Consider the following 19,809-nt stretch of genomic DNA (forward strand, 5'->3'; position numbering starts at 1 on the left):
CTGTCAGTTAGACATGGACAAACAATCCCAGCCCCGGGTTTTCCTGTTTCCACACCCAGCCTCCATTTACAATTTACAATTACCCATGATCCAGATATGTGACTTGGACTTGTGGTCCATCAATGTCTGCCCAAGTCTAAGATTAGTGATGACAGCCCTACTTTGCCATTAGGCGTGCCAAGGATCTGCAGCTCCTGAAACATTTGTGTGTGCTCGCGTCCGCGCGGGGGAGGGGCTTCGTGGCTTGGAGGGCCTGGGACAGGGTAAAAAACGAGCTGTTTCTGGGTTGCCAGTAAAGGAACCGATTGCCGGCCCAACTTCCACCACCATGCCTGAGTCGAGAATCTGGAGCTGACTACTCAGAGCAGCTGTAATTTGTTCTTACACTAGGCATTTCCTTGGAGTTGGAGCGGTTGGCATCTATTGGTATTAAAACTCCGGGTGAAATGCCACTTCCCTGCCCTGTCTTCCGGAGCAATTTACGTTAAGGGGAAAATCACTGTAATCAAATCTCGATGCCTTGCCTTCTGCTAAAACGAGGTGCTTTCTTCCTGGGATTTTGCAGGGACGACTCGATACACAAATGCTTGCACACACCACACACCGCCACAGTGTAACTCCCACAGCGTCCTCGCTCCCTCCCTCCTTCCATGCCTCCCTCCCTCCCTCCCTCTCGTAAGGATTGCTGAACATTTTGCTCCAAACTCTCCAGGTCACCCACGTGTTTGTTCTCCCCTTTCGCTGTTCAATTTACTTCCCGACTTGACAAAGAGAAACTAGAGTTGTTCTCGGGCTTTTAGCCACAATTCTGGGACCAAGCTTTCTCACCCATTCCCCCACCCCCTGCCCCAATCAGAACTGCCCCGCCAACCCCTCTTACTCTGGGGGTTGTAGACAGATTACTGGGTGTTTCCCTGGCTCAAACCCCCCGCCTCCCTTCCTTCACCCTTCCTCCTCTTCCACCCGGAGAAAAGGGAATTCGCCTGTTTAGTCTCACTCGCCAGGGTGGGATGGAAGTGGGGGGGGGAGGGAGCGGTGGGTGGTATATACGACTGGGAACCTCTCTCCCTCTCTCTCTCTCTCTCTCTCTCATACACTCACACGCACACTCAACATTTACGCCGTACTTCTGGGGTCTCTTACACACACCTGAATCGTAACCTTTCCAGCAAGGACAGACACGCCCCTGCTCGCCCTCCCGCGATCCCCAGAATAGAATGTGGCCCTGGGTCCGGGAAAGCCAGTGATCAATAGACCACAGAGGAGATTCTGAACCCCGGGGAGGTGGTCCCTTGCCTGAGCAGGGGAGGGGGCGCTCTCCACTCACCGCCTGAGTCCCTGGAACGACGAGGGCCAGGACATCCTGGATTTCTTCAGGCCGGGCCGGTGGCCGGTCTCCACGGCGTAGGAGGTGCGGTCCATGGCGCGGCAGTACAGGTAGCGCTCGGTGTCCGAGTAGCCGCGGTGCCGGACGCGGCCCGTGGCCCCGCTCGAGGCGTAACGGCCGCGAGCGGCCCCGGGCGGCGGGGGCGGGGGCGGGGGCAGGGGGGGCGGCGGCGGCTGCAGGGGGCACGGGGGCTGGGGCGAGGGCGGCGGCGGCGGGGGCAGGTGGTGATGGGGGTGCAGGAGGCGGAACTGGGGCTGCCGGAGCGGGTACTGGTGGTGCTGCTCTTGCCTCCAGAGGTGCTTGGGGGCTTTGAGCGCGGCCCCGCCGGCGCCGTCGCTGCCCTCGCCGCCGCCCGCCCTGGCCGGCGGGCTGCTGCCCTCTGCCTCCATCCCGGCTCGCGGCTCCGCGCCCTGCTGCCCAGCCCGGTTCACGGCGCTGGCCCGAGCGCCCCCCCGATGCTGCCGCCGCCGCCGCCGCCGCCGCTTCTGGAGCCGAGCAGAGGCTGGGCTCAGCTTCCCACTTGAAGCCCCCAGAGGCTTGAGACGACCGAAAGGGGGCTCTGCCAGCGGGAGGGGTCACGAAACGCGACAGGGCTCCCTCCACAGTGGTTTGGGCAGAGACACGCTCCTGGGCTCCCCGAGTCACCCAGACTAAGGAGCGCGGCGCGCGGCTTCCCCAGCGGTCTGTGCCTCCTTGCTCGCTCTCCTCTTGCCTTCCTTCCTTTGGGCGCCGGCGGCGAGAGCAGGAATTGTTAGCAGCTGGAGCTGCAGCAGCCGCAGCAGCGGCACGAGTAGCCGCCTCCTCGGTCCAGGGCCCCCGAACCCCGATCCTGGAGCTGCTGAAAAGTTGGACAGCTCCTGAGTGGTGAGCCCGAGCTGTGACTTTCTCCAAAACCACCCCAGCCAGTCAGGAGTCAGACCTGTCGTCCTGATCCTTCCCCTCCCCGTGCCCCCGCCTCCCTCCCCCGACAGCCCCTACTGCCCCTGAGGTTTCCTCTTCACCTCCGCTTGCCTCAATCCTCTTGGAGAAATGGAGTCTGGTGGTTCCGGGCTGATTCTCAGAGCTTGTTGACGAAGAGCCCCATGCTGGAGCTTCCAGAGAAGAGGGATGTGACCTGGCAAAGTTGCCCAGAATGGTGTGTGTGCACGTCGCTGAAAAATTGGATCTAGGTGAAGATCCAATATTAGGATTAGTTCAGTCTCTGTTCCTGACATAGGATTAAGTATTGTGTGGATCATAGCAGGGAGAATTCCCAATGTTTCCTCTTGAAGACCTTCCTCCAACTGGTAGCTTGTATTGCTGCTGCTTCTGTGATTAAGATCTCCAGCAGTGGTCCTAGTTGGAAATCAAGGCGAGCCTGTTGCCATGGCTGAGCTAGCTGACCACAGTTAAGGATGGGGTACCTTTTCTATTACAAACCTCTGGTTATCGTCAGTGGTTTCCACCATCAGCGCCTGCCTGCAATTTTGCCTTTCTGCCACTTCCAACAGAACACAGCTCTAGTACCAAAGCATTTAAAAACATATCGTATCATTATTATTCCACAGAAATTAGAGTCATATTTGACACTAAAATCCAAATGCAATTTTTATTTGTCTTCCTTTAATTTGTATTTTCCTGCCATGTTGAATATTTTGGAGAAGCCAAGAGAATTTCAGAGCAATATATACTTTTTCCTGTACCTTTTTTATATTACCACATTCCTTAAAGATCATATGTCATTTACTCACTGTTAAAATAATCCCAGAATTAGATTTTGTGGGCGTTACCACAGAACCATCCATTATTTGAAATATAAATATATTTAGGGCTCACAATAGCTTGTTGGCAGCATAATTATTCCATTCTCTGCACACACTCAATCTTCACATAATTGAATATGTACATTTTATGCATATCATATAGTGAATACTAAAGTACCAGAATCAGGAACCAACTCACAGATTCTCCAGAGTGCTGAAAATCCAGTGTTCTCCATACAGTGAATGATCAGTGTAAACACCATTTGGGAAATCACATCAATGAAAATAAATGCTCACTTGGCTTGTTAGTAAGAACAGTCTATAAAATGTGCAAGTGTCCCCTTCTCTAAGTGGGAGGATTAAATTTAATCCTTTGCAAAAAGACCCTTGGCATCTCTTTATGGGCTTTTTTTCTTGCTTTTTATGGTAGGAAGTGCCCCTTCCTCCAACATTTCAGTATTGGCACTCTGCCATACGTGGCCCATGCACAAAATCTGAGAAAGGCTATGTCTTGAGAGGAACAGGGCAGTCTCCCAAGTACCACTTCCCTCCGTATATGACTGAAAACATACTTGACTGAGGCACTCTCTCTCCCCTTTACAGACACAAGTGTGACTAATGGCAGTGGACAAAGCATTTTCAATGCTTAGGAAGGCATTGAGCTGATATCTTTCCAAACACGAAAGGAGAGAAAAGGAAGTGTTATGGAGTATAAACTGCTTATTTTCTTTTAATTCATTGCGTTGTTAACGTTTGGAACCATTTCAGAGAAGTGTACAAATTTCTTCTTTCCCCTGAAATGCTTGCCACCTTGCTCCTCAGTATAACTATGACAAAATATCTCTATCCATAATTCTTATTTTCACTCCTCAAATACTACTAGTACAAGCAGTTTATGATCTTCTTTCCGGAATAAATAGAATAATTCAAATCTAACCTGCTTCTCTAAAACTGTCAGTTTTCAACTTCCTTCTTTTTTTTTAAATTTTTTTATTTATTATTTATTTATTATTTTTATTTTTGGCTGTGTTGGGTCTTCGTTTCTGTGTGAGGGCTTTCTCCAGTTGCGGCGAGTGGGGGCCACTCTTCATCGCGGTGCGCGGGCCTCTCACTATCGCGGCCTCTCTTGTTGCGGAGCACAGACTCCAGACGCGCAGGCTCAGTAGTTGTGGCTCACAGGCCCAGTTGCTCCGCGGCACGTGGGATCCTCCCAGACCAGGGCTCGAACCCGTGTCCCCTGCACCGGCAGGCAGACTCTCAACCACTGCGCCACCAGGGAAGCCCTCAACTTCCTTTTAATTCGTGAACTTTTCTTATATTCTCCATTTATTTAAAAAAATGATTTCTTTGTTTTATTATATAATTACAAGCCGAGTATATTTTACGTGTAAAAAAATCATTTAAATACTACCTTCTAACATGTTCCCAACTTTGAGAGTTTTCAATTTCTCTTATAATTTCTCTTATAATAATTTTCTCTTATAATTATTGATAGTAGTAGTTTATTGTGTGACCTTTGAGCGAAGACATCTTGGATTCCAGTCTACCACTTCCTATCCATGTGCCCTTAGCTAAATTACGAACCCTCCATTTCTCTTAAATGCAAGTAGTACTACTATTACCTACTTCCCAGAGTCTGCTGATTATTTAGTGAAATAATACTTAGCACAATACATTACATAAAATAATGTTTAATAAAAGCTAGCAATTTTCATTATTCCTGCCAGACTTGGAAGAATGCTAAATATTATTTTCATCATTGGTTCCCAACCTTGGCTGCACCTAGGGAGTATCACCGAGAGGACTTGAAAAATGCCTGATGCTGAATGCTAGACCAGTGATTTCAAACTGGGATGTTATCAGAATCACCTGGAGAGCAAATCAAGCACCCAAAGGCCCAGGTTCCTTGAATTAGGATAGCGCTTGGGGCTTTGTATGGTTACCAAGTTTGCCAGGTGATTCTGGTTCAGACTAAAGTTTTGAAATCATTCCTGTGCCCCAACAAGTGAAATTAGTATTTCTCAGAAGAGGAACCAGACAAGAGCACTTAAAAAAACTCCTTAGGTGATTTCACTATATCAATAACTACTGATCCAGACCTACTCCCTTATTACGTGGTTGCAAAGACACTGCAGGTGCTCTTTGTTGACTTCCCCTTGGGACTCACTTTCTGGAAAAACCAGTTTAAGAGCCCAGATCCCATGAAAATACATACTTTATCTATTACTCTAGTTGTCTCTATGTTAAAAGAAAGTCTTATACTGTTAAAAATGAGCACTCCAAATCTTCTACTTAATGGTGCCATTACCATGAGACAGAGTATTATACAACACTACCACCACTCTTTTCTGCCAACGCCTTTCCAATCTGCCCTAGAGAGCCAGTCAATCACTCAACATGCTGCTGGGCACTTAACAAGGGAGAACATTATTGTCAATAACGATGGAGAGTTCTGGCAGAAATGTTGTCAATCGAAAGTTAGGCATCATTTCTATCCAGAACACAGAATTAAGTGGTAAACTACAATAACTAAGAGTCCATTTCTAACTTGGTGATGGGAGGAGGATTTCAATGAAGCTTTTAAAATTAATTTTTATTGAAGTATAGTTGATTTACAATGTTGTGTTAGTTTCAGGTGTACAGCAAAGTGAATCAGTAATACATATACATATATCCACTATTTTTTAGATTCTTTTCCCATATAAGCCATTACAGATTACTGAGTAGAGTTCCCTGTGCTATACAGTAGGTCCTTGTTAGTTATCTATTTTACATATAGTAGTATGTATATGTCAATCTCAATCTCCCAGTTTATTCCTCCCTATCTCTTAACCCTGCTAACCATAAGTTTGTTTTCTACGTCTGTAACTCTATTTCTGTTTTATAGATAAGTTCATTTGTACCCTTTTTTTAGATACCACATATAAATGATATCATATGATATTTGTCTTTCTCTGTCTGACTTCAGTCAGTATGATAATCCCTAGGTCCATCCACGTTGCTGAAAAGGGCATTATTTCAGTCTTTTTTATGGCTGAGTACTATTCCACTGTATATACGTACCACATTGTCTTTATACATTCCTCTGTTGATGAACATTTAGGTTGCTTCCATGTCCTGGCTATTGTAAATAGTGCTGCTGTGAACATTGGAGTGGATGTATCTTTTCAAATTATGGTTTTCTCCAGATACATGCCCAGAGTGGGATTGCTGGATCATATGGTAGCTCTATTTTTAGTTTTTTAAGGAACCTCCATACTGTTCTCTATAAGAAACATTTTTTTTGCATATATCCTATGTATACTTGAACACACATGTGTTATTTTGATAGGGTGCATTAATTCAATGCCAAACAGCATAAAGTTGGAAATTTTAATCATCAATATTGTCTTATATAAGGCTAATCTGCTGACTGGTTAGAAATACCCAAAGGGTGCATTCAGTCTTAGATTTCCCCTAGGTTTTCAATGTTTTTTAGTATTTCCTTGAGCCATAAAAGGACTCTGAAAATTGTAAAAATCTATACACATATTAAATAGTATATATTGTCAATATTACCACTATAAATACTAGTACTAAAGTCTCTATCCCATTATTTCCAATATATTAAGTCATTTTCAGTATTTTTTCTCTGATATGAAACAAACAGCAACATGCAATAAATGTCAAAGTAAGAAATGCTACTCTTGAGCATATTTGCCTTTGACTAGCACATTGATGCTAATTCAGTAGCAACTTGTTGGTTGGTCCACAGGTTTCAGTACTACCACAAAGCAATTTTGTAACTTTCTAGTGACACCACTCCATTTGTCAATTCAAATTAGAAAATATAGTTTATATACTATCTGCTAATTGCCATGCAGACTTTGGTATTTCATGGATGGACATGAAAAAATACTTGTCCTCAAGGAGCTTAGTGTTTTGTAGTAGGGGAAATAAATACATAAGTAGCTGTAAGCCAGGGGGAAGGGAGTGGGAGGGAGAGAGAGAGAGAAGTTTTGATGGGGATATGTAGTGTCTCCTGTGGAAACACAAGAGGGATATTCAATTCTTAAGGCTCAATGAGTCTTCACAATGAGAGAGTGGTATCTAAGCTGAGACCAAGATCTTATGTACAAATTGGAATTAGCTAATCTCATTTTGTATGAATATATTCGTGTGACTGTGTATATGTGTGCCTTGGGGAATGTCAAAGGGTAAAGGCATTCTGGGCAGAAACTGACATAGGCAAAAACTTAGAGATGAGAGAAATTATGGGGCATTGGACATTCAGAAAATGGCAAGTGATTCTGTAAATCTGTGAGGGCAGGTAGGCATATGCAAACATCTGATGATGAATCACCTCTTATGAAGTGCCCCCTCAAGCCAATATGGTGACTTTGTGTCAGTTATCAAAAGGGGCCCTTTCTGGGTGGATCAGGTTTTAAGGTTGATGGGTAGGATGCAAAAAGAATAAATCAAAGATATGAGAGGAAGAAGGAGGGTAAGAGAGCTGTCCCTGAGAAGGCGAGGGTGGATTAAACTCTAAGATAGAGATGGAAGCCTTTGCCTTAAACTAGACAAAAGCCAACACTTCCATTGTGACAGAAGAGAAATGGGAAAGGATGAATTCAGATGGAAATAAGTTTATTGTATTTATTGAATATTTAACTTTTGGCATTCTGCCAAACACTTCTCATGCATTATTTTATTTAATCTTTTTAACAATGCACTTCTTTCTTCACATTAACATTTTGAAAATCATAATGAGTCTTTCAACGGAGACTAAAAGGACAGTGCTAGTCTCCTGCAGATGTTGAGTATAGCCTGGCTGACCTTAACTCTACATAGAAAACACATGTGCACCTGATTGTCTCAACATTAATTACTTCATTCAACCAATATTTATTGAAAATTTAATATGTGCCAAACACTAAGTTCTGGAGTAAAAGAATTGAAAACAGAAAAGTTCTTGTTCTCCTGTTCTAATTGGAAGAGACAGAATAAACACCCAGACAAAGATATAAATAGGTCAGATATCGCTAAGTGCTATAAAACAAATTGAAGCAAATTAAGAACTTAGAATATGGTATTTGAGAGTGGTATTTTGGAAATGGTGGTCAAGGAAGATCCTACCCTTCTCTGATAGGGTAGAATTTAAGTAAAAACCTGAAGGAAGTAAGGGAGTGAGACAGTGCTCCAGGTTATGGAAAAAGCAAGTGGAAAGACATTGACATAGCAGCAAGTCTGTTATATTTGAGAAATACTAAGCTGACCAGTGGCCTGGGGTGAAGTGAGTTGGAGGCTATCTGGAAATGAGGACAGATCAAGAAGGACCATGTTGGTCATGGTAAGAACTTTGGATTTGTTACTTGTTTCATAGAGCAACATATAGTTGAATTTTAGACTTAAATTATATTCAGACACCTAATAATCATTTAAAATGTCTTTGAAAGACTATGCCTAATTGAAGAGATGTTACTCTATATGTAGAAAAATATGAAAATATGCCTGGGAGACAAACTTTTACTCTTAGTGAAGAAAATATTTCTTTCAGGGAGAGAGACTACATATATATATATATTCAAAGTGCTTGAAGTTATATACTGTTTTATCATTAAAATAACTCAAAAATCATGGCCAATCATACAGCAGCAATACACTTAAGATGAGTAGATATTATCCCTCAGAAGATATCATAAAACTTTCAAAGTGACTGATTTGTGAGACCTGAAGGATAATTACTCAGGTGCTAAATGTCCATCTGTCAAAGCATCTAGCTGACTTTTAAGAGAGGATGCTAAACTTCTAGTGTTTGATAGTTAAATTTAAAAAATGAATCACCATGCCTTGAAATGTCATTCTCAATCTCAAAGATGAAAAAGAGATTACAAGAAGTAGCCTGTTACTATGAAATTAGACCTAACTAGCAAAGACCAAAAATAGTTAAGAGTCTTTATATGTTAAGAAGACTTAATCCTACACTTTGAGATGTTGAAAAGTAACACGGTAGACACTGGTATGGCAAAATGTACACATTTTCCATTTGTTTCAGAAAATTAAATTTAAGATGATATTTTGCATTTTACAAAGTTCCTATTAAATTGAGTTGAATATTGTAATGAATGGGTTCCTTAAAATGGAGGATTTCTAGTATTAACTTCATCTTCCATATGAGGAAGCTGAAGCTCAGGAAGGCAACCATTGGCCTAAGTTCAGATAGTTGTTTAGCATCAAAGCCTGGACTTGAGCCCTGGCCAAACTGAGTTGAAAAAGCGTGATCTTGCCTGGATGACAAAGGGAGAAACTCAACATAGAACTTTTGAAATTAAAATGTCAACGGATGAGTTGTTTAATAATATCAGTGGATGGGTAGTTTAATATTGTAGTGGAGAGCTGGAAAGATATTAGCTGAAATATTAGAAATATCTTTTTTGAGGGACAAGATACAAATGCTCATTATCAATACTTCTAATAAAAATTAAACTATAGATCCTAGATAGCTTAATAAGACAAAACACACACACACACACACACACACACACACACAGAAATTGAAGATATATGGATTGAAAAGGAAGGAAGAAACAAAACTTATTATTCTCCGATAATATCATTATCCACATATAAAACACAAAGGAATCTGTAGACAAATTATTAGAATGTTAAGAGAGTTTAGAAGGGTGACTAATTTACAAGAATCAATTGTTCTTCCACTTACCAGCAACAGATAAATGCTGTATATACACACACACACATATACATACATACATATGTACATATATACAGTTCCTAGGAATAAATATAATAAACAATATGTAAGACCATTATGGAGAAAATTTTTAAACTTTAAAAAACTTTTTAAAGGACCCGAGTAAGTAGAGAGATATACCATTTTCATGAATAGAAGAAATCAGATAAAGAAGAAAATTTTTCACAAAATGATCTATTAGATTCAATAATATTCTCTCCCAAATTCCAACAGGATATTTCAAGGAATCTACACGCTTATAAAAATTTTATATGAAAAACAAAGAGGAAGAAATAGGTGAGAGTACTTTCCCAACCAACTATTAATGCTTATTTTAAATATGTATTTTAAAAGACAGTAAAGTATTAGCACAGGATAAATAAAATGTCTAATGAAGCAAAATAAAGATCCCAGATGTAGACCTTTATAATATGTAAGAACTTGTTATTTGAGAGAGATGGCATGTCCACCTATTGGGAAAAGAGCAGTTGTTCAATAAACAGTGCTGGAACTATTGGTTACCCATAGCATAGAAAATGAATCTTGACTCCTACCTCATTTAATAAACAGAATTCAATTGCAATTGTATTAAAGATTTTTTGAAGCATGTGTTTAGATATTTAGAATTTTAAATATTTAGAAGGAAGTATTGCAGAATAGTATTATGATATTTATACAAGGAAGGATCTCCTTTTTATGTTACAAAAAGTACTAACAGTGAAAGAAAAGGCAAACTACATTAACATGTAGAACTTCCATTAAGAAAGTGAGAGAACAAATCATGAACTGGGAGAAGATATTGCAATACGTGTAATTCTCGAAGGATTATTTTCAAATAAGTACTCCTAGAAATCAAGAAAAAAATGGAAAAATATTCAAAATACATGACAAGGCATTTCACAGAAGGGGAAAGCTGAATGGTCATTAAACATAAGAAAAAGTGATCAATCTTATTAGTAATCAAGGGAAATGCAAGTACAGATCACAGTGAGAAGGCATGCAAATGTCCACTCAGTTGGCAAAGAAGTAAGAAGGCTGATGATACTATGTGTTGGTAAAGATGGGAATTCAATGGCAATTCTTATACATTGCTGGTGGGAAAAAATTTACCATTATCTGGTAAAGGTGACCATTTACATGGACTACTACTTACAATTCCACTCCTGGGTACTTAGCATAGAGAGTCTCTTACACACACACACATACACACACACACACACACACACCAGGAGACATGTACCTGAGTAGGATTATGCTTTATAACAAAATGCTGGACACAACCTCAATTTCTATCAGTAAAAGAAAAAATAAATTCTGGGGTATTCACACAAATGGTACATCACACAGCCATAAATGACTACTCAAGACAACTTGGATGAATCTTAGAAATGCCTTGTTAAGTTAACAAAGCTAGTGGCAGAAGACTACAAACACTATACCCTTCTTCTTAAGTTCAAACACAAGAAACAAATGAGAAAATAAGCAAAAACTCCATGGAAAACAAAATAACATATTCGGCACAGTGCTCTTCAAACTAATGTGCATATGAATTGATTATTTATTAAATGCAGATTCTGATTCAATAGATCTGGGGCTGAGGTTCTGTATTTCTAATAAGCTCCCAGGTGACACCAATGCTTAAGTATGGCCCATCATCTGTGGACCACACTTAAGCAGCAAGATTTGATATGATTTGATTTGATTTTTTAAAAGATTTTTTTGATGTGGACCATTTTTAAAGTCTTTATTGAATTTGTTACAATATTGCTTCTGTTTTATGTTGTGGTTTTTTGGCCGAGAGGCATGTGGGATCTTAGCTCCCCGACCAGGGATCAAACCCGCACCTTCTGCATTGGAAGGCGAAGTCTTAACCACTGGATCTCCAGGGAAGTCCCAGCAAGATTTTAAAGAATACATACATATGTGATATTTTATGAAGAATTTAAAGGTAGAAAGGTTATGAAATTCATAAAATGTAGGATGGTTGTTACCTGGTGGGGAAGAAAGAGATGGTCAATGGGAGAAAGAAGATGTGATGTATTGACAATATTGTAGCTCAAAAATGATATGCTCTATAACCTATACATGTTACAAAGATTATTTTGTACATATTGAATACTGCATAATAAAAACCCACAAACATCGACAGGGCAGGGAACCCACATTATCACCAAGAGAACAGATAAAATGAGGAGGGTAGGAATAAGCAGTGGGCAGTGTGGAACCAAATATTCCATATTTAGAAGAGATAGCTATAGGCTATGTTGTAAGCATGCTGTATTTGTAAACTCCCCAAAGTAAGTCACTGGACAAACTTTCAAAACTGTGGCAGCATAAAAAATGTGGGAAATCCAAATAGCATTCTGAGCTAAAAATAATTGCAAACTTCTTTAAAATAGAATTCATCTTTCTTTCAAAGTTTAACTTTTAAATTGATGCTGAAACAATAAAAAAATTTGTGAAAAGATATCTGTAGCTTTCAAATGCAAGGTAAGTGTGCTTCATTCTTTGGCTGTGATTGTCTCTTCCTATATCCCTAAATATTTACCTCCTACATCCCCTTGATCAGCAGAAAGTTTCCTTCCTAGGATCAGGAAGCATTTTAATTTCTCAAATATCTGCCATTAAAATATAATGTTCCTTATCATCTAACATTTTAGCCATCAGCAAACATCACAGAAGGGATTTGAAGCAACTAACAAGAACTCAAGATACGTGCCTAAGGATCAAGAAGTGGGGTTAGCAGAAAAGAGAGGAGAATTAAGATAATTTAAAATAGAATATGGATAGTGACAGAGAAAAAAATTGCTATCTTAATATAACCTCAGGTTCTCCAAACTGTTCTGATGCATAAAAAGTTGTGATACATCTCTGAATCATACACTCATCTAATATCTATCTGTTCTAAGGAGTAAACAGTATAGGACAACAGAGGTCAGGATGTCTCAATTCCAACGATAACTAATATTTATGGAGTTTACTCTGAGGCAGGCATTGTTCTAACTGCTTTTCAAGAATTTATTAGTATCCCCATTGTACAGATAACAAAACTGAGGCACAGAGAAGGTAATAACTTGTCAAAGGGCACACAGAGCTCTCCCTCTAGTTCCCTGATGCCTCTGCAGTTCCAGTACCTGCCCCTCTATTAGCACATCTTGTGTGCATGGATGTTCCTAATTTCCTCATGAATGGAAAGGAATGTTCTAGTTAAGATAATGGGTATAGGGATCAAACAGAACTAATTTGAATCCCCAGAAGTTGTGTGATTTGGGGGCAAGTTTTGTAACTTTGCTGAGCCTTAGTTTTCTCATTTGTAAGAGGATAGTGACAAAATACACATGACAGGATTTTGTGAGAATTAAATATAGTAATTCATGGAAAGCATTTAACTTGATGCCTGCCATTTTATGCACGCAGTAAGAATTTGCTGTTATTGTTGTTATAACTATGATGATGATTATTAAATGAGATTATAAATTTAAACCCAGGTCTACTCCAGATCTTGTGCTATACCATGTACATATAATATACATAAAAAGACAAATATTTTCTTTTTGTTGCTTTCTTCCTCTCGTATCTCCCTGAATCAGACAGCAATTAAGTATGGAAACACACTGAATAGAGCGTCAACAGGAACCTAACTTTCAGGTGCCCAAACTAGAAACCTGTGATAGATAGGGAAATTCTCTCCCATTTCACAGGAATAATGTCATTCTAGGACTGATTGTTCAAGTTTAAATCATTAGCCTCCAAGGCGGGGTAGTGGTCTCTAAATATTGTTAGAAAAGTATCCAAGATCACCAAACTCAAATCTCACTGTAGCTATTGCTGATATTAATTGAAAGGTGAATAAGATTAGCTCATTATATCAAATGGCTTTTCCTCAAGTGATAACAAATACGTTATTTTTCAGCAGTACTACAGTTTGTCATTAAGAACTGAGGTAAGTAAGACTTCACAGGGGGTCCTGGCATTGAGGAAAGACTAGATTCTTAATCTGTCTTCAAGGAATACATGCTCCCTCCAAACAAGAGAATTCAGATCAGTACCTGGGGTACACTCACAAACTAACTTGAATTGAAGCCCAGTTATTCCCTTTCTTTGTAAATGCAAAATTTTTAATGAAATAGTACCTTTTGAAAAACATGGGGAAAAGGTGCTGTTTATTTCAATAGAAGTGTAAGATTTCCATGTAGCTTGGTAAGTAGAATAGAAGAAAACAAGAACCTTGGGAGAGGTAAAAATGTATAGAATTCACAGTTCAAGGCAGACTCTCCAACATGCTCATTTTTAACGTTTGTGCTGGCTTACTCTATCTTCTTACAGCCTTAACACAATGATACAAGATTTTATTTATTTTGATCAATGTAGTTTTGACATAATGTTTGGAGGAAGGAGAAGGATCTGAACTATTATTCTCCTCAGTACGACACGACCATTTTCAAATAAATGGAAGAGCCGTGGTCTAATATTACTAAGGCTGAATAATTCCGCCCCCCTCCCTGCCCCCGGCTCAGTGCATGGAAAACGGCAGATTTTCTTCATGCATAAATAATGGAAATCTCATCATGTGAACACACTGAATTGTTTAGAAGGCTTTGTGGAGTGTGCCAAATGGAGACCTAGATTTATTTGCAAGTGGCTTCTGTGCAGGTTCAAAGATAGGGACGAATTGACCAATTATAAACCACACATTGGGTTTTCAACACAGTTCTTCATTAGCACTGGGCAAATAACCCATAAATGGACGAAGGTATTCAGTCAAAATGGTCAAAACAGTAGTCTCACTATATTTAAATATTATTTTTATTTTAAAAAGTATACCATTCATCATTATTAAGAAAATGGACACTACAGCCTGAAGCCCTGAGTTTCAGTACCAGCTCTGAGACTTTCTACATGTATGACTGCAGGTAGTTTACATTAACCTCTTTATCAATTTCACATCTATAAGATGGGGGTGATAAGAGAACAACTTTGTAAAATACTGTAAGGATTAAATGAGATGATAAATGTAAAAAGCTTAGTACAGTATCTGGCATATAAGTAGTATATGTATACAAAGGTACCCATATATATTATTTTATATATATGTGCCTATATATACATTTATTACATATAATTTAGGAAATGAGGGAAATGGAGAACCAATAACCCCTACAGTATCATGTTAGGTGCAGAGCTCTTGAAAATTATGAGCTGTGTCTAAGTAGTAGTAGGACTATGCCTTTAAGCCAGCAATGACTACTTTAGTGAAATAAAGAGCCGTTGTACCTTAAAAGTGAAGCTAGTTATGCCTTCTACTCTGCTTTTTTTTTCTACTTTTATTTCTACTCCATATGTGTTTTCTGGCATATGGAAAAGAAGGAAGAAAACTACCGTTTACTGAAGGTCTACTATATGTCAGATGTTGCTGTAATGGGCATTTACTTATGTTATGGCAATTGATGGCCATGACCTTTTCATAAGGTAGGTATTATTATTCCTACTTTACAGATAAGAAAGAGGTGTAAAATTTACACAACTAGAAAATACTGCAACCCAATTTCTAGACACTATTTATGTACTTCCAAAGCCTTTTACATTTCTTTATTTATGGAATTTACCAAATCTAGTACTGGGTCAGGTTCCTATCTATTTTTAACCTGGAACCATTTCTTTAGGGAAACTATGCTAGGAAAAGTAGTTAGCTTTCTAAGCCAGTCTATTAGTCCACAATAGAAATACCATATATTACAGTAAAAGAGGGGTTGGCAAACTATGGCCTTGGGATAAATCTAGCTTACCACCTGTTTTTGTAAATTAAGTATTATTGGAAAACAACAACATCTGTTCATTTACTGATTAAGCATTTAACTGCTTTCACACTATAACGGCAGAGTTCAGAAGTCGTAACAGAGACTATATGTATAGCTCACAAAGTCTAAAATATTTACTCTATAGGTCTTTATATTGAGAAACAGTTTGCTAACCTCTAATGAATAAGAAAATATTTGATAAGTTCTGTCACTATCAAACCACCAATGTTCTCTCTATGAGGAAATAATCCCTGTCGTGTTGGGACAAAAGTGAGTGTCAAGGTCCCAGACAGAAGACATATTCGGCAGCCTCCAAGTCAGCCCCAGAGGGGACCCAGGGCATGAGGCGGTGTGAACTCAATGAATAGTTCTGACTCAGGTAGTTCACCCCACAGGAAGAGCTCCTCTTCACAATTCCCAGCTGCCCAGCACAAATAAAGACTGCTCGCCTTCTGTCTGCAGCCTTTCCTTGCTACTCCCTTTTCCCCTCAACTGAAACTTCTCTCAAGTCCTCTCTTTACCTGTCTTCCTTCGTCCCTTTTGAGAAGTCAAAGCCTTCCCTCTTTCAATCAAACAGTCTTTTAAAGCATGAAGGAATATGATTATTTACCCTTAACTGAAACTGACTTATATACAATGTTTGACCTCCTCAAGGGACTTGGATTTATTTATTTTCCTTCTGATGGTGGAACCAAGCACTTTGAAATTTCAGTAATTTTAGGCAATATGCATGTGAAAGAAACATTTCCAGTCCCTAATACCACGTTATAGCTCACACTAACTCTAAAAGTAATCTATAAAAATACTCAGATGTTATTAACTGAAAGGCCAAGAAATTTGTTTATGTGTGTAACGGAAGGTATGAAATAAAGAAACTCAAAAATTTTAGAAAAGAAAAGGTGGAACTGGTTTTGGAAAACTTGTGTTGAGTATTGATTACTGTTTCAGTGGAAGCACCATGACCCCAAAATTTGCATCAACCTGAGACTGAAAAATTTTTGATAATTATTATAATTTCTACTTAAAATTCAATTTTTCTTGTACCTTTCATCACTACCATTCCTGATGGCTTAATGGCATAAGCTAGAACCTAACGGTGATAATCTCCTCAAGATTTTCTTATGACTTTGTCTTAGAAACAACTGAGAATAAGGTCTAAGATTGTGTATTTTACCCACTATGGACTATAATTCCAGTAACTATATTGTCCAAACCAAAAAACTGGGGTTCATAGTCAGATAATTCTCTAGGAAAAGGAAACTATTATTACTTTTAAATATTGAGATATAATTGACATATAACATTGTATTAGTTTCAGTGGTACAACATAATGATTCGATATGAGTACCTTATGAAATGATCACTAAAATAAGTCTAGTTACCATCCGTCACCACACAGCTAATCTTTTTTCTTTGTGATGAGAACGTTTAAGATCTACTCCCTTAGCAACTTTCAAACATACAGTACAGTATTATTAACTAGAGACACCATGCTGTACATTACATTCCCAGGACTTTTAATTATAATTATTTCCCCAACCCGAGGATGTAGGATAACCATAACTACAGAGATGTTCCAGTACATTCCCTAGAGTTGCCCTCTTAGCTAAATGGGGAAGATGTGGATAATTGAGAATTCTACATCTATTTTCAAAAACTAATGATGAAAGGAATTCAGGAACCTTGACTAGAGTTAATCCATAATGGGAAAAATAAGCATTAGAATATATTTGAATATAATACAAAATGGTAGATTAATTTTTCTGGATTTCTTTTTTATCTATGTGTATTACCATATTCATTATTTCATATTATATTTTCTCCTTAGTTCACATTTGGGCATTATCTTTATATGCATGACTCTTTTAGATGAATTAATTGACTAGCAAATCTAGTTGTAAAAACAAAAATTATCCAATATGTTGAATTAAATACATTAATATCATCTTAGACTATGTCTTCCCTTTGATTTTATATATCCAAACATTTCTAAGTGTTATCAATTCTTCCTTAACTGTATATTTTGCAGTCATCATTTCCTTTTCATCGCTACTTCCAAAATTATAGTATAAACCTTCATTCTTGGATTATTGTGACAGCATTTTAATTTAGTATTATTCAAAATTGCGGTTTGAAGACCACTTAAATCAGAATCACATTGATCCTTGTTTAGATGGAGATTAAAGGCCCTCTCCAGACTTAATCAGAATCTCTGGAGTAAGGCTCAGGAATCTGCAATTTTAATAAGCTACCTAGGTGGATTCTTAAGCACATTCAAGTTTAAGGACCACTGTTCAAACTGCTTTCTTCCTTTCTAATCTCTCCCTAGTTTCAGGAAAGTGTGAGCACTTCTATCAGATTCGTCATTCTAATGCACTCTCCTTGTCCTTCCACTCCTCTGTAGAGGTTCTACCATGATTTACCATTATTTTCAGGATGAAGTCCAAATGGCTCATCTTGGCAATCAAGGGCCCCCACAAGATAGTCAGGAACTACTTTTGTAGTCCTCCACTGTCTCCCGAAGGTGACAAGCTAATTCCTAGTTTCATGCATTCAACTCTTTTTTAATCTCCCACACCTCCAGCTTGGAACACTTTCTACTTACTTGAACTCCAACCCAATTGCAATGCAATCCAAAAGCAAGGCAAGTCCAAGTTTTTCCATGGTGCCTTCCTTGATCTTTCCTTTCTGTGAGCTCATATCATTTATTGTTCATACTATTCACACGGCACTTAATCACAGACTGCCTGTGCCTCTTCTTGAATTGTCGTAATTTTTAATGAGTATGTGTGTCTCATTTTCACACTTTGATCGTGAAATTTCTGAGGATGAGAATATTGTGTATCAAACTGTGCTGCAAGCATACCTATAAACAATGAATAAATATTTTTGAAATGACTAAATATATTAAAAATTGATTAAGTCTCCATTGACTTAACCAATTATTTGGCTGATAGAGATGATTCTTTTGGAATTGCACATATCCTGCATTGAGATTCCCTAATTTTACTAGCTTACACTTCTCTCATTTTCATTTGCCAAAGAGCTATTCATGGCAATGGAATTAATCCCAAATCAGACAAAATGCCAGCAATAGAAGCATTAACACTCTAGTCCAAATATCATATGAAGATCTTGGTGGCTGGTTCAACTGTGAAGTAGAGCTTGAAGTTATAAGCATCATTGTGGCCGGTCACATAATCACAAAATGCCTCATTTCTCAGTTACTGCTCTCAACATCCCAAATAGATGCTGGTAATTTAGTTGTATGGCTCTCATATCATCACAGAGCCCACGTTCCCTATTGGTATCATTTAACCATAATACTTATAATCGCAAATATCTCCTTGCCTCCAAAGGATTCCATGTCTAAAACACAAAGTCAGCATTCACAATGCAGTAGAGTACATGATGTAGGGCTAGGGTCCACACAACAGTCTGTCAGGGACTAGACAATAAGCTAGCTGAAGGATTAGCAAAGGAGCATTGGTTGACTGAAAGACTGGCTTATCTGTCTACCAGAATCTAATGTCCACCCTATTAAACACTGTAAAGCAATTTGAGCTATTCTAATGAGAATATTTGGACAGTAACTGATAAACTTTGCATCTAAATGGTCTTTTGATGAGGTCTAATTTATACAATGATCCATTTTTTTAGACATTTAAAGTAATGCATTATAGCAATGTCTATGTCCTTAGTTTCTATGACCAAAATATACAGTCAAATTCTCTACTTTATTTTTTGTATGAATTATAATTATTTTAATGTTTTATAAGGCTCACAATAATTTTGTTATTATTGCTATTTAAATTTTCATAGAATTTTCCTTTTTTCAATTGACAAAGTATAAGAGGAGTCTTTGGAGTAATAAAAATTTAGTTCAAAACCCAGCTCTGCCACTATCAGTATGAATCTGGATATGTTGTCTACTCCTCTGAGGTTAATTTCCCTAAGATGTTTAAAAATAAAGGAATAATAATTTCTACATGAAAGAACTGTAGTAAGGATATAGTAATACATGAATGGGTTGAAAACTGCACTTGCCATATAGTTATTTATTGTCTTCTTCCCCCTAAAATTCAATGAGAGAAGAGCTGGTACGTGGTAGGTATTAAAAAATCATTTGCTGAATTAATATAATTAACCCAT

At 38.7% G+C, this 19,809-nt stretch overlaps 1 protein-coding gene across 3 annotated transcripts in view; it reads right to left on the reverse strand.

The window, feature by feature from the left end:
- Nucleotides 1–19,809, reverse strand: part of PDE4D (phosphodiesterase 4D) — a 1,110,708-nt gene that overhangs the window by 851,036 nt on the left and 239,863 nt on the right. The window contains exon 1 of one of the 3 annotated variants that reach the window (XM_036845541.1): nt 1,328–1,841. The exons of the other annotated variants lie outside the window; for them this stretch is intronic. Coding sequence (XP_036701436.1) covers nt 1,328–1,776 — 449 coding nt within the window. The 5' untranslated portion in view covers nt 1,777–1,841. Of the gene's footprint in view, nt 1–1,327; nt 1,842–19,809 lie in introns of those variants that run through there. 3 annotated transcript variants of the gene reach the window in all.

This window comes from Balaenoptera musculus, chromosome 3 (genome assembly GCF_009873245.2).
Source record: "Balaenoptera musculus isolate JJ_BM4_2016_0621 chromosome 3, mBalMus1.pri.v3, whole genome shotgun sequence".
NCBI lineage: Eukaryota > Metazoa > Chordata > Mammalia > Artiodactyla > Balaenopteridae > Balaenoptera > Balaenoptera musculus.